Source organism: Pan troglodytes, chromosome 21 (assembly GCF_028858775.2).
Source record: "Pan troglodytes isolate AG18354 chromosome 21, NHGRI_mPanTro3-v2.0_pri, whole genome shotgun sequence".
Lineage (NCBI taxonomy): Eukaryota > Metazoa > Chordata > Mammalia > Primates > Hominidae > Pan > Pan troglodytes.
The window spans coordinates 27152577-27176900 of record NC_072419.2 but is presented as its reverse complement, the minus strand read 5'-3'; the positions used below and the strand labels follow the sequence as shown (position 1 = coordinate 27176900).

The following is a 24324-nucleotide window of genomic DNA, read 5'->3' as shown; positions in this document are numbered from 1 at the left end:
CTAGAGGCGGAGGTTGCAGTAAGCTGAGATCGCGCCACTGCACTCCAGTTTAGGCTACAGAGTGAGACCCCATCTCAAAAAGAAAAAAAAAAAAGCCCTACAGAGGCCAAGCAAGGTTCTCAGCTACTTATTACCAGTCCTCATGCTATGTGCCTCCACTGCACATGTTTTTCTTGCTAATTTTTTTTTTTTATTATTAAAAAAGAGTTCCTTAGAGAATAGCTGATGCCCTGTCCTGTGTGGAAAATGTGCTTACCACATACCCGGCACTGTTCTGTGCATTTATATGTATTAACTCGTTTAAATCTCACTGTCAGTTGTCTGATAAGTACTATTGTCACCTCATTTTACAGATGAGAAAACTCAGGCATAGTGAGATGAAGTTACTAACTTAGGTTACAGTTAATAAATGCAGAACCTAGATTTGAACCCTAGCAGTCTAGCTTCTGAATCTGACTTATAACTGCTAAGCTGTACTGCTTCCCATGTACAAACGAGTTTTTCAATACAACAGAATAGATTAGATCAAATACATATGTATTAGTTTTCTGTTGCTGCTGTAACAAATTACCAGATAAATTTTAAAAAGTTTGGGACCATTGACCAATATGGGTCATGTGTTCTATATGTCTGCATGTAATGCCCTTTCTATATATATTTTTCTCCTTTGTGTGTAGAGAACAGTGGTTATAGGCATCTGTAGGTAGTCCAAATACTTAAAAAACAACACTAACGGCCGGGCACGGTGGCTCACACCTGTAATCCCAGCACTTTGGGAGGCCGAGGCGGGTGGATTGCCTGAGCTCAGGAGTTTGAGATCAGCCTGGCTAACACGGTGAAACCCCATCTCTACTAAAATACAAAAAATAGCCTGGCGTGGTGGTATGCACCTATAATCCCAGCTACTCAGGAGGCTGAGGCAGGAGAATTGCTAGAACCCAGGAGGTGGAGGTTGCAGTGAGCCGAGATCGTACCACTGCACTCCAGCCTGAGCGACAGAGCAAGACTCTGTCTCAAAAAAAAAAAAAAAAAAAAAAAGCACCACCACCACCAAAAACAAGCCAGACCCATCTTAACAAGGGGAAGGACTAACAAGCACCAATGCTCACACACAATGACCAGGAGAAAGTATTTCCAAGAATATGTTGCAAGATGATGGATTAGCCAGATGGCTGGAAAGAGAACTGTCTGTGCAGACTTTATCATTAGGTCTCCTGGGAGGTCTAGTATCTGTTGGCTCTGCCAGCCACCATGAGGTCCTCATAAGGTGTAATGAAGTAGATGTTAAACTGACTTAGAACAAACTGTCCAAGAATGGATGAACATGGGGACAAAGAACAAGGCCCCAGGTTGAGGAAAGGTGTGGGCTAGATGGACACTTGAACCTTAGCTGTGACAGAGAGAGCCAGCCTAGTAAATGCTGGCTCTAGACCAAAAATTACTGGATACAGTTTTGTGAAGGGAGAAGTTGGGGAAGGGGAGACACTTTCGCTTCATTCACTCAAGCACAAACTATTAGTTATTTAAGTGCTAGAACCTAGTCTGAGTCATGATGATGAGTTTCCTCCGAGCCCTAGTGTTAGTTGTTATGAACAGTAGAATCGTTCTAAAAGGTTCCTTCGGATTGCCAGTGATTTTGTTCTGGCTAATGAATTTCTAAAGAGTATGCATTTAGTTATTATATATGTATCTATCAATGTAGCTGTGGCTTGTATCAGTTGCCAAAACACTGGCTCTCTTGTTAGAGGAGCTCTATGAAATTCATTGGTGGAGTAAATATGATTTGATATCCAGTTGTTAAAGAGCTATCACAAACTTTTCCTCAGAGGATCTAAGTAATTTTTTTCTTAAAAGATCTGAAATTTGACTGAGAGGAAAGTTCTCTTGCCTCAGATTTTCAGTATATTTCTGTTTTAAAAGATTATCTCCTTTTTTGAGGTTAAGATCCCGTTTTAGAGGCTACATAAGATATTTAGGTGGGGTTGCCATCTCCATACTGAGGTCATGAATACATTTATAGAAGACTTAGTAATAGTGTTCTATCCTCCTAAGAGAAGCTTTTCTCATTCTAGTGGGCTGCAGCACCAGTTTTTGTAGTTGACTGGAGTTCCGAGTCAGCCTTGATTCTGCCTCCTTGACAGTGACCAAAGCGCTCTGCTAGAGGATTTATTGATGGACCAAACCCCATAAATGTGGTTGTCATTGCCAGGAGAGAAACATGCCATTCTAAGTATTTGTAAAATGTTCTTGTAAAAATGTTTTGTGAGCAGTTGTTTTACATTATTTTTACCTTTAGAGATTAAAAAAAAAAAGCATCCATTTTATGCATGACAAGAGATATATGCGCATAATCCACTGTGGGCATTTGGCTTACCTTAATATCAATCATTTTGACTGTTTTAAAAGAATTCTGAAGAGATACATACTTAAGGTACTTTTATCTTGAAAACGTCTTTCCCTCTGTGACACTGCTTTGCTTCTGAAGGTCAGCCTTCTTCCTTTTATTTTTAAAAAGTGTATTTTTGTCATAAGTACATATTTTCTTAAAATAGATCTTTGATATGCATTTATATACTCTATTTATAATTCATTATTTTAAACTTTCAGGCTCAACTTTAAAGAAGCTTCTACACACTGGAAATTCTATTAAGGTATTTATTTTATTGTGTAATGACATTTTTTATTACTCTTAAATTTGTTAATGCCACAAAGTAACAATGTTAGGGCATTTTGGAAAAAAGATCTTTAGAAACCACTTGACTTAGTTTTAATTTTTAATTGAGAAATTATATTGTTAGGGTTTTGTTCTTACATCATAACTTATTGCGAGAGACATTTTAAATAGTATTAGGAGAAAATGGGTTGGGCCTCAGAGTTTAGAGTTCTGAGTTCTAATTCTGATTCTGCTGGGTATGGGTAGGGACCATGGGCAAGGCACTGACTGCTCCAGTTTTATCATCAGAAAAAGGAAGTGCAGTCGCCCTCTAAGCTTCAGAGCTCACATGCTTGATTCTGTCCATCTTGGTAACCTGGTTGTTAAAATTATAGTTGTCTCTAATTAATTTTACTAATTGTGAGAGCCATTGTGGGAGAAAAGAACAACAGGGTCTCACTCTTGAATATTTATTTGTGGCAGATTTATAGGTTAAAATTGGTTTATTTTGAAATGGATATGTCTTTTATTATAACATATACTTCTTGATGCTGAGATAAGATTACCCTAAAACATAAGTGGCAGAAAAAATTCAGCCTGGGATGAATATTTTATGAAAGGTAATTCACTTGGAGTTAATTAAGTTGTGCGAATGCCTTTAATAAGCTAATATATTGGTTGGTTTACATTGGCTTAAACAATCACAGCCTCTTAAAACTTGATATGTTAACTATTTCTTACATGTTGAAAAAAAATGAAGTGAGTTATTCCTAGCGTCACTGTAGATTCTATATTTTGTCCCTCTTATTTTAAGGAAATAGGCTTATAGTTAAAACCTATCAGGTTGTTAATCTCATGTTTATAACTACCCTTATTTATATTTAGTTCTCTTAAATACAGTTAACATATAACAATTGGAGACTTGTGGTAGAATTTCATAGAAACTTCCCTCTTGTTCAATTAAATATAATTTGATTAGATATACATAGAGCTGGCCAGGCACAGTGGCTCATGCCTGTAACCCCAGCACTTTGGGAGGCCGAGGCAGGCAAATTGCCTGAGGTCAGGAGTTCGAGACCAGCCTGGCCAACATGGTGAAACCCCGTCTCTACTAAAAATACAAAAATTAGCCGGGCATGGTGGCATACGCCTATAGTCTCAGCTACTCGGGAGGCTGAGGCAGGAGAATTGCTTCCACCTGGGAGGCAGAGGTTGCAGTGAGCTGAGATCATGCCACTGCACTCCAGCCTGGGCAACAGAGTGAAACTCCATCCCCCCACCCCCGCCTCAAAAAAATAAAAAAGATATACATAGAGCCTTCTCTTCCCTCCCCTCCCCTCCCCTCCCCTCCCCTCCCCTCCCCTCCCCTCCCCTCTCGGTCTGATGGCTGAATAGTAATGTTACCACTCATTTTACCTGCTTGGGAGAGGAGGACAGGTGTGAGTGGGCATGGAGGTTTGTGCAGAACAGTGGTGGAGTCCAGGACTGTGTTTGGAAGTACACTGTGAATTTACCCCATTAATGGGGCAGTACTGTCACCAGCTGGGGTGTCTGTCCTAGTGTATTTTGGCTTCTATTGGGAGAAAGCAGAATATTTTTATTTATTTATTTAGGCTTTTCTCCACTTTTTGGTTTGGTTTTCTGGCAAAGCTTTGTGTTTGACTTGCAATATTCTTGCTCTGGTGGAGTCAGCACCACCTTGAATTAATTGAAAGGAGATGAGGCAGTCACTCCAGTTGCTGGCATTTGGAGCTCACTACATCTTTCAGCTGCATGTGACATTTTTTCAACCTCTTTTGCTTTTTTTTTTATTGACATAATCTTTTCAGTTATTTAGGAATACAGAAATGGAGGGACATGTGCTTTTGAATTCTAGGAATGGGATAAATTTGAAGTGTAAAGAAAGAAAAAGGACACATCTCCCTATGTTGATGTCTCCTACAGCGCGATGCTGGCAATTCAGAGCATGGCAAAGGTGTTGGAGAAATAGAATAGGGACATAAGGTATAAGAACAGCTGCTCTGTCTCATTGAGGTTATTTAGCTCCATATCTTCTGATTCTCAAGAGCATTATCAACATGGCATATTATAGTGATAGCACATGTAAATTTGGAGGGAGATTATCTTTGTCATTGTTTTTATGGATAATTGAGGCCGTGGGTACTGTTGCCTTACAGAATAAGATATTATTAACAGGAAACACTTACATAGTGCTTACTGGGAGTTAGCCATTGTGTTATTTGGTTTACATATGTTAACTCAGTCTTTATCATAGTCTTTTGTGGTAAATGTCTTATCATCCTTATTTTACAGATGGGGAGACTAAGGCATGGAGAAGTTAAGTGGTTCTCCATGGGTCCCAGCTAGAAAGTGGCAGAGCTTACATTTGAACCCAGGCACTTTGGCTCCAGAACCCGGGCTCTTAACTCTTGTGCTGTATTACAGCATCTTTGCTTATTTGTCACTAAGTGAAGAACTTGGTTTACTACTTAACACACCTTTAACTTGTAGTTTTTCTTTCTCAAGACTGATGCTACATTGTAATGCATTTCTGTAAATACATGTGTTTCATTTTCATTGTTTTTAATTTTGTTTTTAGATAAGATGTGAAGGAATCAGGCTGTTTCTTCTGTGGCTTCAAGCACTTCAGACAAACTGTGCAGAAGAGCAGGTGCTGATTTTTGCTTGCCTGGTGCCTGGTTTCCCAGCAGTCATGTCATCCAGGGGCCCTTGCACACTGGAGACACTCATCAATCCCAGCCCTAGTGTAGCTGATGGTAAGTTATGTTAGCAGATCTCCCATGTTGAAATTACTCTTGAACTTACGTTGAGGAATTCTTACTTTTTCATTTTCTTGAATAGAAATCCTGATGGAGTCTGAAGAGGAATTATTCCCCTTTCATATTCACTGTAGATTCTTACATACCTTAGAATCAAAAGACTTGGAGCTTATTTTATATGAAATGAAAACAGGAGAAATGTACTGAAGTGATGGAAGCAGGAATAGGAGGGGACAGATGTTGGCAGTAGCAGGAAGTAGAGACACATGGGAAGTCTGGACTGGTTTTCTGGCTGTTAATGAGATTAAACTCCACCATCCAAAGCTATTGTTTTTATTGTTCTTATCACTATTGTTCGTAAGTGGACATTCATCTGCTCACCAGGATCTTATTTTGCCACTGTATTTTCCTGCATCATCTATGGAAGGACAATAGTGGCCTCATGGGACTGTTAACGGTGGTCATTTGTGTCCTGTGAGTTTTCAAGGAACTTGCCTGTTGGGACCATTGATTTATTACTGTATATTGCGTTATTGCTTAATGACTGGCATTTGATCTTGGGCTGACCAAAGCAGAATTTGAACGGGAAAGAATGGTGCAGCAGGAGAAGGCGCTTCGTGGGCATCTGGGCTGTGTTTCCAGGCCCTTTATGCACACTGCCTTGGAGTGTGCTCCTCAGTGTGAGCTGCTTCAGTGGATGGAGAGATGTATTTTAATAGAGACCATTTTTAAAACCCTAAATTCTGTTTAAAATTTAACTTTGGTGAATGAGCTCTCATCATTTTCTGTCCTTTCAGTAAAGATATATCCAGAAGAAATCACTCCACTCCTGCCAGCCATATCAGGGGAGAAGATTGCTGAGGACCAAACCTGCTTTTTTCTTCAAATACTGTTGAAGTATATGGTTATTCAGGTCAGAGAAAAATTATAACTATTTCAGTGATGGGTTTATTCTCAGCAGGAAGAGGAAATATTGCCTCTTTTCCCTCTGTGTATCTATATTTTTCCTCTTTCTTTTTCTTTGAGGTGATTTTATGTGATATTTCAGCAAATGCAGAGTATGTACCATTTTTTAGGTCACTTCAGCAAGACCAGCTGTATGTACTATTTTGTGAGTGTGTTTAAACCATTTTTCTCTCTTTACTCCTTTCCTACCCCTAATCTGTATGCTTGCAAGACAGGTTGAAGGAGGAGGCGGGCCCAGAGGCTGAACAGGTGGACAGGAATAGGCAGAGCAGACCAGGGGATCTGAAGGGAAGCACATGGAGCAATCTCCTCATGCCATTGGCACAGGCCTACTTTATGTCATGTATTATTTTTCTCATATGCACCAATTGCCTACAGAACTGAAGTAACTGGTTTATGATTTTAATAGGAGATTTGTGACTCCTGGTCTAGATTTCTGAATAATAGTTAGAATAAAATGTACTGATTCTTTTTTCTCAGCAAATACTTCTCTTGTCCTTGAGTTCATCCTGGGTATTGTCCAGTATCTGTCTTCCCCTTCACAACCGAGTTGTTGAAGTAATAATCTCTACTGAGTTCACATCCTTATTCATGTTCTTTTGACACCCACTGTTAGCTGCCTTCTGCCCTGTCACTGCTAAAGTGGCAAGCCCCAAACCACAAGGGTTCTAGGGTCAGCCCAGAAGGAGGGCACACTTCAGGTTTTGCTCTCCTCGTTCTTCGAGGGGATTTGACTACCCCTCCTTCATGAGATTCTCTCCTCTTCTGATATTTTCTCTGGCAATTCTCCTCCCTTCCTTTCACTCCTTTCTAGTTTTCTTTAGGGAACTGTGCTTTTCTCTGCTGTCTCTCAAGATTCAGTACTTGGCTGCTCTTTCTGAATACTTAGCAATTTTGTCCCCTTTCCTTGCCCCTTTGCCTTTAGCCAGCAACAGAAACACAGGACTTCACAATCCTGAGAACCTGACTGGGGCATGCTTTCATATTCTGGAAACTCCACATTTGAACTCTAATGGCCCATTCTAGATGCATCTCAAATGCCAGCTGTTCAGAAGTGTTTGGACATTCAATTTATCCTGGAAAATCAACAGAGTATCCAGAACTTGTGTTGGGGGCCTTGGGTTCTCATTCTAGGTGTGTCACTAATGAGTTGTGTGACCTCAGATAAGGCGGAGGGAATTGATATAGGATAGAGGTTTGCATGCAGACTGTGAACTTCCTAATTGTGTGCAGAGTTTTAGGTGCATATCTGTGCCTCCCTTCTGCCTTCTCTTCTGTCGATGGAGATGAGTTCTCAGAGCACAGCTTTTGGCAGGTTATGGATGCTGAACCCCGCTGCCCCTGCGGTAGCCAAAGCATCTCATCCCTTTACCTCAGGTGCTGCACAAATTTCATTTTCTAAGTGGGCATGTCAGGAAGGAAGTTGGGAAGCCCTGCTTTAGAGTGCTCTGTGGTCTAACAAGCATTAAGAACCACCAACAGGTCTTCTCTAAGGGCCGTGTTTCCCTAAGTCATGTTGGGGGTGACTGCACTTGTGTAACCAGGCTGTCCTCCTGGCTCCTGAGGGGCAGTCCCAGCTATTGAGCAGTTTTGGAGTGCTCCCACTATGCAAACACTGATGGGTTTTTGAGGGGGAGGATATTATCTCAACGCAATGAAACATTTAAACTTAATCCATAGTGGACTGGCATGCCTGGTTTATCGTAGCCTTTGAATTTTTTTAATACGGAGAATGCATTTTCCAAGATTCCATGGCTTTTGCCTTTTGATATTGATTTTACATGTAGGTAACATTGGTTGAAATTCTTGAGAGGGATTGTTTCTTTAATTTCTATTTATTATAAATGGCCTTTTTCTGAGTTTAGAAAAAAGCACCTGATTGTTTGTGACTAAATATTTTAAAGGCACAAGGAATGTTAGATAATTACAAAAAACGTAGAGAAAAAATATGGGCATGATACATTACAGCACGTTATAAAAGATACGATATCATTGAGCAATTTGGTTCTAAGTAAAAATGCTGTTTTTAACATAGTTACTGTTTTGTTTTGAAGTATTCATTCCTGCCATCTTTTGAGCTTTGTTATTATTTCATTACATGATTGTCAATATTATTTGTCATTTTTTACATTTAGGTTAGGAATTTTAGTAACATAACAACACTTCAGTTTAGTATATGTTAATTTGAAATATAAATATACATATGTTCTTTTCCACATATTATCCAAAGGCTGCGAGCTTGGAGTGGAAGAATAAGGAGAATCAAGATACTGGTTTTAAATTTCTTTTTACATTGTTTCGAAAGTATTATCTTCCTCATTTATTTCCATCATTTACTAAGTTAACAAACATCTACAAACCTGTACTTGGTAAGTACTGTTGGAGCCGTGTATAGAGGATATCCAAAGGAAAGCTATGCAGTCTCTTTCAAAGTGACCTTTGATTATTTTAAAGTAAAATAGTCATTTTATTTTTGTATTGAATGGTAACTTTATTATTAAATGTTTAAAGTTTCTTAATAAGTGATTTTAATTATTTGTACCAACTAAGATATACCTCAGCTCACAGCAGTAAAAGGGAACCGTGGCTCCTATACTCAGAAATAATTTGAAATGTATTTATCATATTTTTGGTATAATTACATTGTCATCTTTTAATGTAAAAATCTCTGCATTTCCTAAAGTCTTTCCTTGTGGGTGGTGGGGTATGGTGACCTCAGGCTTTGCTCAGTGACTGGAGGCCAGCCCAAGGCAAACAGCTGCCATTGTATGCCTTTTATTTTATGCTGGGTCCTGCATCCAGCAGCTACTACTGACAGGTGCTTATGGAGAACCAAATTTTAGGTGATTGGACAAGCTATGGACAGTTAGCCCCAGAGGACTAGGAAACAGAAAGGAATTTCCAATTTGGCTCCTGATGTTTTTTTCTTCTGTAAGAAATGAGGACTCACAGGACAGAAGCATCCCTTAGAGTGGTAAAGGTGGGGGTCAAATCTTCCTCTCCCTATTATTTAAAACAGGTAAAACTAGTTCAAATGAATAATTAAAAACAGTTTTGGAGGGGAAGTGGTGACACGAGATGTTACTTTTTTGGGGAACATGGTCACCTGATTCAGTTGTCTGTACTCTGTGTGTTTCTATGTATGCGTACACACATACACACACACACACACACACACACACACACACACACACGGGGAGAGAAGCCAAAACTTGGTGAGTTTTGAAAGATGTAGAATTACTGACTTTTAGGTGCACTGGGACATGTATTTCTTTAGCTATATATATGTGAATATTTTTTCAAAATTTGTTTCTGATTTTATATGTAGTCTAAATTCATTTTAAAAACATGGTATATTGTTAATATTCCTAGATTAAAAGTTATTTGTTGATCATTTTTCTGCCTCATACAGGTATTCCAGATATACAAAAATTATTAAGATAGAGAGTTGAACTTATGGCAAGTAGTATCTCAAATCCAATACCATATAATTTTCATATTGATTATGGAATTTAAAGAATGAGAAACTGACTTCTTATTAAGTCTTTGGAAAAGGTAGCATTTGATGCCTCAAAGGTGAAATGTGACTTTCTTAATTCTTTTAAATATAAAGTAGATGATATTGATTCTGTTTCATTGGATTCATCTAAAGGGAAAAGGATATAAACCTCTAAAGTTCAGTGGATTTAATCACTGCAGTGTTAGATGTTAAAATACCTAAAATGATGTTTTAAAAGTTCATATATACTTTTACATTTGTTCCAGCTATAAAATAAAATTAAATTAGGTATAATGTATGTGAAAAGATATTTACTATTATAGTCTCATGTAATTTATCAAAATTGTTAAAAATAGTTGTTAGCTTAGTTTTTCCATAGCTGTATATCATAGATACATAAACAATCACCATCATCACTCATTCTCAGTCAGATCACAAGGCGGAATCAGAAAGGAGCCTACCAAAAAAATGCCATTTTTAATAATTGCGGTTCTTCATTCTTAGTTGCTATTTAGACAACCAAAAATTGGATTTAATTGGAAACCAAAACATTTGTAGGGATTATATAATGTTATGATTTATTAACCTAATCAATCATGTGTTCTTTCTTCTACCAGACATCCCCCATTTGAGACCAAAGCCTGTGTACATTACTACAACTCGAGACAATGAGAACATTTACAGTACAAAAATTCCATATATGGCAGCTCGTGTTGTTTTTATTAAGTGGATTGTAACCTTCTTTTTGGAAAAAAAGTATCTAACTGCAACACAAAACACTAAAAATGGAGTTGATGTATTGCCTAAAATCATCCAGGTATGCCATTCATCATCTTTTTATCTGTTAATGCTTGTGTAATAAAATACACTGGAACATAGCCAAAGTTATTGATTATTAGAGTTATTGGTTCTTACAAGTTGTTGGTTATAGGTAAGTGATTTTATTGGCCTACCCTGTCTGTAATGCCAAGGTTTCAGAGGGAGTTGTGAGTTTGAATCACTTGCTGTGCATTGTTGGGACTGCCATGATGATGCAATCTCGGGAGCCATTTTGAGAAGATGGCTGTTGTGTGCACACTCCTGGCTCCTCCTCATTCTCCTCACTTGAGTACCAGTGGCCTCTGAGCATGAGAACAGAGGCCTGTCTTGCTTTCACCAAGCCCCAGTAGCTGGAAGGCACTTAGGAAACTGTAAGTGGCCCCTGGAAAGGACCTGTGAAGCTGCTGAGCACCCTCTGGCATCTCAGGAGAGGGAAGTAGATCAGCAGCTCAGGATTTGGGGCTGGCTGTTGAGCAATGGTGGGGCCCCTAGAAGAGAAGGCCACCTCTTCCCAGAGGCCTTCAGAAGAGACCTCTCCTTGTGTGGGGCCTGCTGTGCTTTTTCTCTCTTGGCCTTGGTCAGCCATACACAGTTGGGGGCTTTCCCAACAGGCTGAGTTACTTAGGGACTTGGTGGAGCACTACCATTTGTGGAGGTCAGAGAGCAGCCACTTCACTAAGGGATCATGGTGTTGTGTGCTCTTTTGTTTATTGTCCCCAAGAACAGGGATAGGAAGTCTGGTCCACTGACTGCAGATTTGCCGATGCCCTAGAAGTCTCAGAAGTCCGACCTAGGCCTGAGCTGAAAGAATGCACAGACCTGAGGAGGCAGATAAGTGGCTCTTGTGCTTCAAGGTTATTAGGAACCTTGATGGAGGAACACCAAACAGTCTAGAGCATGCGGCTCCACTGGGGAGAAGTCACTGAAGAGTTAGAAGAGAACTTATTTTTAAGATCTGAGGGAGGTGCAGTTACAGTAAGAACAATGAAAGACTTGCTGAAAGAAAGTTTTAAGAAACCTTTAAATGTCTTAGTTTAAAAAATTAGCAGATAAAATGAAAATGATAATGATTATTGCTGAGAAAAAAATTAGTTTTCTGAAAAAAGATCCCACGACAGTGACTAAAAACTTAGAGTTCGAAATCAGAAATTAGTAGACAAGATCTAAGTACAGGTCCCTATCTTACAAATATTAGGTGGGTGGAAGAAGAAGATAATGAGAATAATTGAACAAATAATAAGAGTTTATCTGAACTGAAAAAAAAAAATAAAAAGGCGTGCCTCAAACTTAAAGGGTCTTTGAGTCCCAGGAAAAAGTATCAAGATACAAACCTAAACAGACATTTGATTTTCAGGAATTAAGAGACAGTAGTATAGGTTTCCAGACAGGTTGCTTCAAAGGAATGAGACTGAGATTAGTATTGAACATCTAATCAAATCTGCAATCCTGCAATCTCTTTCTCTCTCTCCTTCATACACATACACATCCCCCCACAGGATGTCAGTCAAGATTAAAAGAAAGAATCATTAATTAATGGTATTGGAATAATTGGCTAGAACCTTGCCTCTTACAACATACTGAAGCAAATGTCAGATTTATTTAAGGTCTACAATAAAACCAAAATAATGAAGAAATGTAGGCTGGGCACGGTGGCTCACACCTGTATTCCCAGCACTTTGGGAAGCTGAGGCAGGCAGATCATGAGGTCAGGAGATCGAGACCATCCTCGCTAACATGGTGAAACCCCATCTCTAGTAAAAATTAGCCAGGCGTGGTGGCGGGTGCCTGTAGTCCCAGCTACTCAGGAAACTGAGGAAGGAGAATGGCATGAACCCAGGAGGCGGAGCTTGCACTGAGCCGAGATCGTGCCACTGCACTCCAGCCTGGGTGACAGAGCGAGACTGTAAGAGAAGGGAAAATCCAGGAGAGTGTCTAAATTTGGGAAGTGGTAGACTACCTTAGGTAGAAATAAGACCCAGTAGGCTGGGCGCAGTGGCTCTCGCCTGTAATCCCAGCACTTTGGGAGGCCAAGGCGGGCAGATCACTTGAAGTCAGGAGTTCGAGACCAGCCTGGCCAACATGGTGAAATGCCGTCTCTACAAAAAATACAAAAATTAGCTGGGCGTGGTGGTAGACGCCTGTAATCCCAGCTACTCGGGAAGCTGAGGCAGGAGAATCACTTGAACCTGGGAGGTGGAGGTTGCAGTGAGCAGAGATTGTGCCACTGCATTCCAGTCGGGGCAACAGAGTGAGACTCCCATTTCAAAAAAGAAGAAAGAAAGAAAGAAAAGAGAGAGAGAGAGAGCAAGAAAGAGAAGGGAGGGAGGAAGGAAAGGAGGAAAGAAAGAGAAAGAGAAAAGAAAGAAAGGAAGGAAAGAAAAAGAAAGAAAGAGAAAGAAAGAGAGAGAGAAAGACCCAGTAGCCATGGAAGAAATGAGGTTTGACTTTATTTAAAAAAAAAAAAGTGAAAGATTTTTATGTCTAAAGACTACAGAAGGCCAAATCCAATCAATAGACTATGAAGTAACATTGTGACTGTTAAAAGAGTTAATATCTCTGCTATGTAAAGAGTACCCATGGACTGGTAAGAAGACAAACAACCCCACTGAAAAATAGACTAAGGAGATGAAAGGGCAGCTCACAGAAGGCAGACTACAGGGACCCCTGATTTCACCGGCAGTCAGAGAAATGCAGTTAGTTCTGAACCATGATGAGATACCTTTATTCACTTATCAGGCAGACAAAAATCTGTATGAAATTATGTGTAGGAAACTCAGTCATGCTCTTTGGCAAATTTACATCACATCTTAAGTGATTGTCACTCAGTTCAAAAAAGTCTTAATTAATGGGTGTAACCTTTCCTCTCTGGTTTAAAAAGATCAGAAAACCATCACCTGTATTTATTGAAAATAAGTAGCTCATTCTTGAAAAGTACATCTGGATGATGAGAAGTAGAAAGAACAGCAAATTAACCACTGCTTCCAGGTTCTGATTTTTTCTTTTACTTGACTCTTCACAGTTGTGAGTCATCTACTTTTACTATCTAGCTTTTTTAACATCTTAAAGGTTGGAACTTTGGAATCAATTAGGGGCCGGGCACGGTGGCTCACACCTGTAATCCCAGCACTTTGGGAGGCCGAGGCGGGCGGATCACGAGGTCAGGAGATCGAGACCTGGCTAACATGGTGAAACCCCGTCTGTACTGAAAAAAATACAAAAAAATTAGCTGGGCATGGTGGCGGGCGCCTGTAGTCCCAGCTACTCAGGAGGCTGAGGCAGGAGAAAGGCGTGGACCCAGGAGGCGGAGCTTGCAGTGAGCGGAGATCGAGCCACTGCACTCCAGCCTGGGCAACTGAGCGAGACTCTGTCTCAAAAAAAACAAAAAAGCTGGGTGTGTGAATGGGCCAGGAGATGTCATGATTGGCCTCCACAAAACAGATTGGTCCCTAGTACTGTGGATGGGGTCAGCTTCCTGCAAGTCAGTTGAGGAGCATGGGAGGAGGCACACAGAGGACTGAGGTTCTGGTAGGGAGGGAGAAAGAGTGCTGGGCTGACAGCCATTTGTACCTTCTGTGCCATCATACCCTGCAGATGACTGTCCCTAGAAATGGCCACTACCATTCTAGAGACTGCCACTATACCTCACAGTAAGTTGTTGTGTTAGTTTCTTACTGCCACTATTGCAGATTCTCACAAACTTAATGTCTTGAAACAGTACAAATTTATTATCTTACAGTTCTGAAAGTCAGAAATCCAAAATCAAGTTATTGGCAGATCTGTGTTCCTTCTCGAGGTTCTAGGGGAGAATCCTGTGTTCTTGCCATGTCCAGCTTCTAGAAGCCACCTGTATTCCTTGGCTGTGGCCCTGCATCACACCACCTTTTCTCCCAGTTTCCATCATCACTTAGCCTTCTTTGTCTCTTATCCTCCTGCCACCCTCTTATAAGGACCCTTGGATTATATTGGGACCATTTGGATAATCCAAAATAATTTTTCTATCCCAACATCCTTAACTTAATCACATCTGTTATGTCTCTTTTGCCCTGGAAGGTGACACATTCGCAGATTCTGGGGATTAGGACATCCTTGGGGAAGTCATTATTCAGCCCACCAGCGCTGGTTGGTCTGCAAGGTCCAAGATGACTTCGTTCACATGCCTGCTACTTGATGAGGGCAGTTGGAAAGGAAAGCTGGGCTCATATGGGACTTCTTGTTCTGTTTTCTGGCTAATAAGGTAGTTGAACTTCTCATATGCCTACTCAGGGCTCCAAGAGTGAAATGTTTCAAGAGATGGGAATTGTTAACTGTCAGCCTCTTGGGCCTGGGTCTGATACTGGCTAGGTCTCTTCCACTCTATTCTACTGGCTAAAGCAGTCATACAGTCCATGTAGATGAAAGGGAGGGGACATGGGCCTCACGTCTCTGTGGAAGGAGTGTTAAAGAATTTGTGGTCATCTTTAATTTGCTATCTATGTGCATATATTTTTTTTCTTTTTTAGTTTGTGGGGAAAATGGGAGTTATGGGTCAAAAAGTCACAGGTTATTGAGCCATAAGAGACTTTAGACCTAATCTAGCCTCTGTGTCCTACAGATTAACATATATGCGTGTGTATATGTGAAATCCAAGTGCGTTGTGTGGGTTGCCTTACAGTTAGGAATGTGGAGAAGCAAGTTTTTGAGACTTAGTTTGGGCCTCTTCTTTGTGTACCATACTCATCCTTGAGTCATTCCTGCTGAAGCTTCAGATAGAAAAAGAATAAAATGAATAAAGTTTTATTTTCCTGTGGAAGATAGTGGATCTGTAAAAAAGATAAAATAATTTCCATAGGTGAGCACATCTCACAGTGCGACAGTACCTTTCATAAGCCACACAGGCTTAGTAACTAAGGCATGAAGAGAAAAATTATTACGAGTATAATCCATTAATTTTCTCTAGAGATTACTATTGGATATCTGTTTTGTTTTCAAACTGTCCTTGGTAGTTACTGAAATTACTGTTTTGTACTATTCATATCTTGTCTCTTCTTGTAAAAAATACTCACAGTGGGTAAATTTTAATTGTATTTGGGCTATATATTTTTGACACTTAAAAGTAATAATGGAGTTTGCAAAGATGAAGCAAAATTATATGTATATTTTGTTTGGAGTAAACCTTTAATTCTATGTGGATACGAGAGCAGAAATCAGTGTTAAGCTTTGTGAGTGATTGCATGAATTACTTCATTTCTTTGGACGCCTAAAGTCTTTTAAATGTTTAAAATTTTGTGAGTATTTATTTATGTTTGACCTAAGATTCTGAGGATAAAGCTCAGATCAGCATTCTTCTGATAAAATACCCTTTAAAGATCTTCACACTCCACTGTCAAGCTGCCGCTTAGTCATATGAATCAAATGATGCCTCCTAGCATTGTTGCTGCAAGAAGTCCCCTGAATATTCCAATCTCTGTGACCATAGGAGCAAATGCTAAAGTGTAGAGACCTGATGTGATGATAATACAAATGTTTTTACACATTAATTTATTCTGTGGTTTTACAATGCAAATTAAACCTTTTAGATTGGGAAAATTTCACAGCCCTCCTTTCTGAAATAGCTTAGTAGTTTTCCTCTTAAAATAGCTGAGTTGGGAGGGATTTGTTGGTTAGTTAGAAAATTGGTAAGTACAGGCTCTGGAGCCTGTCGTGCTTCAAGCTGGTTTTGGTTTGCTGTACCCTGTGCACGTTGATGGTAACCAGAGTTACTTAAAACAAGGCAAGACTGAAGTTTTGCCAGGTGTTCTTGAGTGGGGGTGAGCATCATTGAGAAGTGTGCTGACTTTCTTCCAGACTGTTGGTGGTGGTGCTGTGCAGGAGAGAGCGCCTGAGCTGGATGGTGGTGGGCCCACGGAGCAGGACAAAAGCCATTCTAACAGCAGCACCTTGTCGGACCGAAGACTCAGCAACTCCAGCCTCTGTAGCATTGAAGAAGAGCACCGAATGGTGTATGAAATGGTACAGCGGATTCTCTTGTCAACACGAGGTTATGTCAACTTCGTGAATGAAGTATTTCACCAGGTTAGTGTGTGTGTGTGTGTGTGTGTGTTACAAGTTCTTGAAATGGAAATGATTTTGTTTCATGTTCTTTTACTTGTAACACGCCAACAAATAGAATTGGTGAGTTGGGTTATGTTACAGAACTGAATAATAAAGAACGATCCCTCTAATCTTTTAATTTGTGAGGATTGTTGTGATTTTTAAATTTTGTTGTTGAAAAATATTTACACAAGGAGGGAAAATTCTATATTTGAGCAAAATCATGAGACAAATACTTTCATGTTTTTATAACAAAGTAAACCCAGAGTTAGGTGGGAAGAAAACCATTCCTGAATACCCAGCAACAAATGAACATAGCAAAGAAGAGTCCAGTCTTCTTCCCAGAGCCTCACGGAGCTCTCTGAGGAGCTGGAGGTTTCTGCAAAAACTCTGCAGAGGCGTGTGGCACTCACAATATGATAGAATTATTTATGGCACAAGAGAAAAAGGTAGGTGGCAAGGGGAATAAAAGGAAAGAAAGGAGCAGAGGCCAAGACAAGAAAAGAGGTGTGAGCAAAGGAAGGAGACAGAAGAGGTCAGAAGCCCAGGCGACGGTTAGTGGCCATGAGTGACATCAGAGGTTTGCAACTGGGGTTGATGCTACTCCCTAGGGGACATTAGCAATGTCTGGAAACAGTTTTGGTCATCACAACTGGGGAGGGGGTGCTACTGGCATCTTAGCGGGTCGCAGCCAGGGATGTTGTTAAATATCCTGCAATGCCCAGAATGGCCCCCACCCCCACCATGACTGCTGGCTCAATGTGTCAGTAGTGCTGCTGTGGAGAAACTCAGCACTAGCCTTCAACACAGCAAACAGAGCTCCCACAGGTCTGGAGTGTGGCATGTGGCCAGTGCCACTTGACTCTAGGTACTGGTGCTCTTGAAAACAGGGAATGTGGCCTATTTGTGGGTATGTGTATATGAGGTGGAATAGTTGTTTTATCCATAGACCTGAAAAGTAGGTTAAGCCCTTGAATGGCAGAGTCCAGTTGTAGGTGAGGAGGAGAAGAAGAGTCTTAGACATATGAATGAAGGGAATGCACCACAGAGAACTTCTTATGGCGAGGCAAGTTTTTGAGATAGTGAATGTTTGGCCCTCTCACTTCTGGGACTTTCATTACAAAAAATCAACCAAAAACAAAGTCACAACCTAATCTATAGCAGTGTAGAGATTTTACCATATTTTCATTTTAATGAAGAAAAAATTTTACTTAAGAAAATGTTTGTTTAGTCTGCAATTAACATTCCACTTATAAAATATTTTTTTCTGGTTCTGTGGCCCGGCACTGCCTTGGTTCTTCTCACTCTCTGTGTCTTCTCTGTTTCATGTCTTGGCCCCTCTTTTTGTTTCACCCCAAATTACAGGTGTTAACCAAGATTCAGGGCTCAAGTCTCTGCTGTAATTCTACACTTGCCTCCTTGGGGCCTTTACTGCCTGTCCAGTGCCAGCAACCACTGTGTCATATGACTCCCAGTCAAGCCTTTTGTCTGGACCTCACTTGTAAATAAAAACATTAATTTCATTAAACAAATTTTTTATACTCATGAAAGATTTGTTACTGGCAGAGGATATACCACACCAGGAGCCGGAAAGCATAATGCAATGCTACAGAGGCCGGTTACACCTGAGCACAGCTTCAAGGGCCCTCCCTCTGCTGCACAGAAAGTGTGCCCTCTCGGGATCATGATTCACCAACATGAGAGTGAGATGTCTGTCTCAGGGAAGACAGGGCACAAGTTTACTGAGAGGGCTTTTAGACCTAACTAATCACATGGCCAAAATCAGGCAGAATGACTGGGTAAACCAGGTGTAGACTCTCAGTGTCTACATTGTCACTGAACAATGTAGACAAGGTGGCACTGGGTGCCTCCTACACTTGCCTTTTAAAATGCCCACGTGCCATCCAATCTGATGTTCCTGTAGTATCTTAATCATAACAAGACCAAAGCCGGGCTGATTTTTTCCCCTAATATCAACTTCTTCTCCTGACTTGACTGCTTCTTCAAAGGGACCTGTATTCATGTTTGCATCTTAATTTTAATGCTCCTAGGTTCCCCATCTCCCTCTCCTCCTATGACAGTCACTGGACAAGTCACACAGGAGTTTTGCTCACTCCTTTCCTCTCCATTTTCTTTGACTGTGGTTAGCAGCCCTCTCCTTGGAGCTCCCATCCTTCTGTGTCATCCCTTTCTAGGTAGTACTGCACACATCATACTGCCACAACTTTTCTTTTTATCGTAATAGTCCACGATTTTAAAATCTACCCCATTCCCTACATTAATGTTGTCATATTCATGCTCCTGTTGTACATGTGAAAGGTCCATAGCAACTATTGATTTGAAATAGTCAAGGTCCTGGAGTGTATCATCTATAGCAGGGGTCAGCACACTTTTTAAAGCAAAAGGCCAACTAGTGAATATTTTAGGCCTCGTGGATCGTACGTCTCTGTCACAGGGGCTAAACTCTGCTATGGTACCAAGAAAGCAGCCAGAGATACATGTAACAAGTGAGGATGGCTGCGTTCTAGAAAAATTTTATTTACAAAAATAGGCAGCAGGCTGGATGGTTTGCTGACTCTGATCTATAGTAACATTTTTAAATGCTTGAATGAAAATACTTCATATCAGATAAGATGACATTAGCAAGGCTTTTAGATCTTAGACAACAGATAAATGCTATATTGTTGTGGTTTTACCTTTATTGTGTAATTGTTAATTTATCATACAAATAATTCTGATTGTATCTGTTATTGGCATCCTACCCCTGGCAATAGTGTGCTCTAAATTCTAAATTCAGTCTAAATATTAAACCCAATCTAAATTCAATTTTGAAGTAGTTTTGATCATTGAGGTGACTATAGACTACATATGACTGAAGTTATGAGACATCTTAGTGTCATGAAGCTTAAAAACATTTACATTTTATAATTTTTCTTAACCAGATCTAATTTGAAAGAGTAACTGTGTATGTGAAGTTTAAAATCTAAGTATTATGTGTTGTTAAAATACTGAAATAGAAACATTTGGGAAAAGAGGAATGGGTTTTACGATTGCATTTTATTGCTCTGTTGGTCAATGATGAATTTCTCTTTTATGGAAAACAAAATGTGACTTCTTTCAAAATAACTATGTTTTTTCAACTTTAAATTAAGATTCACAGATGTTTAAGCCTAACGGTTATTATAGTTTAAAATGGATGTTCAAGAAGTGCACATTCTCAGTGGAGAGATAAGGTGTGTGTGTATGCTGCAGAGAACAGTGTGAGATGGTAGATCAGATGTCCATGAGTGACTTGGGAATAAATGCTGGTGAGCTATTGGGGCAGAGAGGCTCATGGCAGAGGCTAAAGAACCACCTGGTGTGGGTCACCTTGGACTGGGTAGTTCAGTGAGTTGAATGTGGGTGGTGGAAATAGACAGTAACTGAAGTAGGACAAGGCTCAGGGTATCCCTCATCTGCTGCCATCCCCAGCAGGAAGGCCAGGCAGTGGTAGAATGCTTCGTGTAGGCAGTCCTGGTCACTGGGTCACTTCACTGTAAACTCGTCTTCTCATTGGCATTTTTCAGACTACCTGTTGTGACCTATTCGTAGGTCATGAAACCAACTTAGTGAGTCAAAACTAGTATTTTTTTAAAACAATGAAACAGAATAAAATAGAATAGAACAAATATTTCACAGTGTAGTTCAAGTTGTAAGGATTACTATTTCTTTGTGAAACTTCTAATTTATTTATGTGTGTACAATACTATATATACAAATGCATATATCCTTTGGTAAAGTGTCTTACTTAGGCTATGATCTGAAAAGTTTGAAGCACTGCTCTAAAGGATGTTTGTTCATTAGGTTGTTTTATTGGTTGGTTTTATTTTAAACAGCTTTATTTTTATTAAAAAAATCTATGTTCATTAGATAAACAAAGTCTCTCTGTATATGTAATTATAGAGGAGAAAGCAAAAGCAAATCCCTCGAAACACCACCATTAATGTTAGAAGAAAGTCTGGTCTTTCTATATATGTATATATGGCTGGGGCCTGGCTAGCTACATAGATGAGACACCAGCAGAGAGGAGATGGGTAAGAAAGGATTATAAACAGACAGAAAGCAGGCTGGTAGAGAGACAGGGGGGTGTACAGGCGAACTGATAGACATCAGCAAACTGGCAGGCAGGTGTAGAAGAACAAACAGGTGGGTGCAGATAGGCCAGCTGGCAGAGATGCAAATAAGCAAGCAGGTATAGACCAATAGGCAGGCAGGCAGAAAAGCAAGAGGGAGGGAGGCATGGGCAGAGACAGGTGAAGGTGGAACCAGACAGACGTCAGTTGAGATTAAGGCAGGCACAAGGGGAGGTATGGAAAAGTGCCTGGGGTGGGGATGGCGACTGACGGAGTAACTATGACAATGGAATCCTTAATTCTTCATTCATTCATTCTTAATTAATGAAAATTCTGAATTTTACTTGAATTTAACAGAAGAAAAGACAGTAAAGGAAAAGTGAAGGAATTGTTTAAAATCCAATGAATATTTCTTTACCATAAGAAGTATTAATTGCTGAAAGATTTGTCTAAACTAAAAAAAAATTATAATAACGTTGAGGTGTTAGGATCACTTTTGAACTACACATGGTAATTTTAGATAGCACTATGGGTTTCCTGCTATGAAATATGAATAAATTAGCAGCCATGTATTTTCTTTAGCCCCCTCTAGTTACTAATTTCATCTTATTATAAATATAGCATCATTGGCAGTTGATTTCGGAATCCTAATGTACAGAGTTGTTTAGTCTTGATTCTGTATTTACACAGATTAATTCATCCTGTTCCATAGTTCTAAAATACTTAATTTTTCTTGCTTGGCCTTGTTTTGTCATTGAGTGTTTTCAGGAAGATGTCCTGGAACGCTTATGCCTTAAGTCCTTTTATGATGGGGAAGGTTTTTCTTTTGCCTTTCTTTTTTTTTTTTTTTTTTGGAGATGGAGTCTCGCTGCCATCACACAGGCTGGAGTGCAGTGGTGCGATCTTGGCTCATTGCAACCTCCACCTCCCGGGTTCAAGTGATTCTTCTTCCTCAGCCTCCCAAATAGCTAGGATTACAGGCATGCATCACCACACCCAGCTAATTTTTGTATTTTTAGTAGAGACGGGGTTTCTCCATGTTGGCCAAGCTGGTCTCGAACTCCTGACCTCAGGTGATCCACCCGCCTCGGTGTTCCAAATTGCTAGGATCACAGGCCTGAGCTACCACGTCCAGCGTCTTTTTCCTTTACGTGTAAAGAGCAGCTTAGCTGGATATAATGATCTTGGGTCATTTTTTTCCCCTTGGGAATTTGTGAGTCAAAACTTTTCTAGACATAAAAATCAGAAGAAACAGGACAATCTCACAAGGACTTCAGTTGTATAATTTGAGGCTTTAGGGTAAATAGGTTTAACATATTTAAAGAAATAAAGAAATAAAAGACACCAAAATAGATGACAAATGCAGATTAGGAAGAAAATAGAACTTCCAGACATTAAAACGACATGTAATAACTGGAATATTAAAAGAAAACCTAAATGGATAAGTTTAATTGTAGATTAGATGCAGCTAAGGAGAGAATGAGCTGGATGACAAATCTGAAGAAATTATCCTGAATGCACCTCAGAGAGACAGAGAGGTGAGAGCTGTGAGAGGTTGAGACCTGGAGGATCTGGTGAGAAGGTTCCCATCTCCCCTGGCTGCATTATTTTTTTGCTTAGTGTTCTACCACTTTTGGAAGAGTATCCTACTCTGATTGTGGATTTGTTTTTTTTTTTTGAAAGCCTATCAGTTTTTGCTCTATTTTTGGCAAAATTATTAGTTGCAATACAGACTTAGAATTAGTTTATATTCCTTTGAATTGAATGCTGTCATTAAGAAGTTTCTGTCTTCATCTCTAGTAATGGTTTTCCGGAGGAGGGGCGCAAAGTCTATCTTGTCTATTTTTGATATAACTCTACCAGTTTTCTTTTGGCTAGTGTTTGTATGGTACATCTTTCGCTAACTCTTTACTTTCAGCCTCCCCCGCCCATATGTTTTGGATGTCTTCTTATAAATTGCAGCGAAGTCTTTTAAACAGATTTTTAAATTAAATCTTACAATCTTTGTCTTTTGATTGGATCATTATTCATTACGGTTAACATAGCAACTGCTGTTAGGTTTTAGTCTGCTGTCTTCTTACTTTCTAGTTGTATTGGACCTTCAAGCTCATTGTTTTTAATATCCCATTTTTCTTCTCAAATTAAATTAGTTTTACGGTCATTTGTAGTTACTTTAATAGTTAACACATGCATTCCTAACATAAATGCTAGCATTAATTTCAACTTTTACCCTCAGTACACGTTAGCTCTATTTACTCCTCAGTTTATATGCCATTGTTATTATTATGAATATGTAATATGTAGATATTATCCCTTTCAGAACCACTGTAAGGTTTGTTTCATCCAGTTTTATTCTTTTTATTCATATATATTTTCATATATATGTTTTGTTCATTTAGATTTATCCACATTCTCTTTTTATTGCATTTTATTGCTTCCCAAATCTCTGACCAGGGAAAATTTCCCTTCTATCTAAAGGATAAGTTTTAATATTTCCCTTAGCTCAGGTCTCCTGGTAGCAAATTTTCTCATCTGAAAATGTCTGTATTTTGCTTTCATTTTAGAAGTGTTTTATTTCTGGGTGTCAAATTCTAAATTGGCAGCCCTCTGCACATGAATCTTTTGTTGCATTGTTTCTTGGCTTCCATTATTTCTTTGAGAAGTCATCGAAAGTCACGTGGTTGCTCCTTTGGAGGAAATACATCTTTTTTCTTCTGGCTGCTTTTAAGATTTTTCTGATTATCTTTGGTTTTCAGCAGTTTTACCTGTAATATACTTCACATTTATCCTTGTTGTTCTTTGTGATTCTTAAATCTAAGGATTGATATATTTCACCCATTTTGGCTAAATTCTCAGCCACTCTTTCCTCAAATATTGTGTCTTTCCCCCATTTTTTTTCCTTTTTTTTTCTGCATCTCCAGTCATTCATTGGATAACCTATTCATTGTATTTTCTCTTTCTTATCCTCTCTTCTGATTTATCCATTCTTTTATCTCTTCATAGTTCATTCTAGATATTTTCTTCTGATTTTTCTTCCAGTTTTCTCTTCAGCTATGTTCATTCTGTCCATCTCATATACACTGAGTTTTTGAGTTATTTCATTTTTAAATCCCATTACTTTGGCTTTTGATACCACAGTTATCTCGATATTGATATATTGCATGAACCTTTGTTAAAGTGAGTTCTGCCTGTAACTGGATCCTGTGGCGTGAACCTTAAGGGCAGTATTAAAACAAGTGCCAGCAACTTGAGACCAAGACCTGGATTTGTGGCTAACTTTGTAACCTTGGAAGAATACCTCTGGTGCTGTAAGCCTCGGTATCCTCATCTGTGACATTAAAGCATCTGACTATGGGGAACCTCTCCCTCTTGTTCCCCTCAAATATAGAAATAGTCCTTAAAACTGATAAGCGAAAAGCAAATGCA

The 24324-nt window shown here is 39.5% G+C and overlaps 1 protein-coding gene across 20 annotated transcripts in view; it reads left to right on the top strand.

Annotated features, from left to right (window-relative positions):
* The window catches only part of RALGAPA2 (Ral GTPase activating protein catalytic subunit alpha 2), a 326217-nt gene that overhangs the window by 67004 nt on the left and 234889 nt on the right, over nucleotides 1-24324 (top strand). For 15 of the 20 annotated variants that reach the window (XR_010154291.1, XR_001712145.4, XM_063803184.1 and 12 more), the window contains 6 exons: nucleotides 2608-2651; nucleotides 5253-5430; nucleotides 6231-6346; nucleotides 8630-8768; nucleotides 10516-10715; nucleotides 16541-16768. Coding sequence is in view for 18 of the 20 variants with exons in the window: in XM_063803184.1 (XP_063659254.1) it covers nucleotides 2608-2651; nucleotides 5253-5430; nucleotides 6231-6346; nucleotides 8630-8768; nucleotides 10516-10715; nucleotides 16541-16768 (905 nt within the window). In the remaining 2 variants the exon portion in view is untranslated. The remainder of the gene's footprint in view (nucleotides 1-2607; nucleotides 2652-5252; nucleotides 5431-6230; nucleotides 6347-8629; nucleotides 8769-10515; nucleotides 10716-16540; nucleotides 16769-24324) is intronic. The other 5 variants (XM_063803189.1, XM_063803192.1, XM_063803193.1 and 2 more) reach the window with 1 other exon arrangement.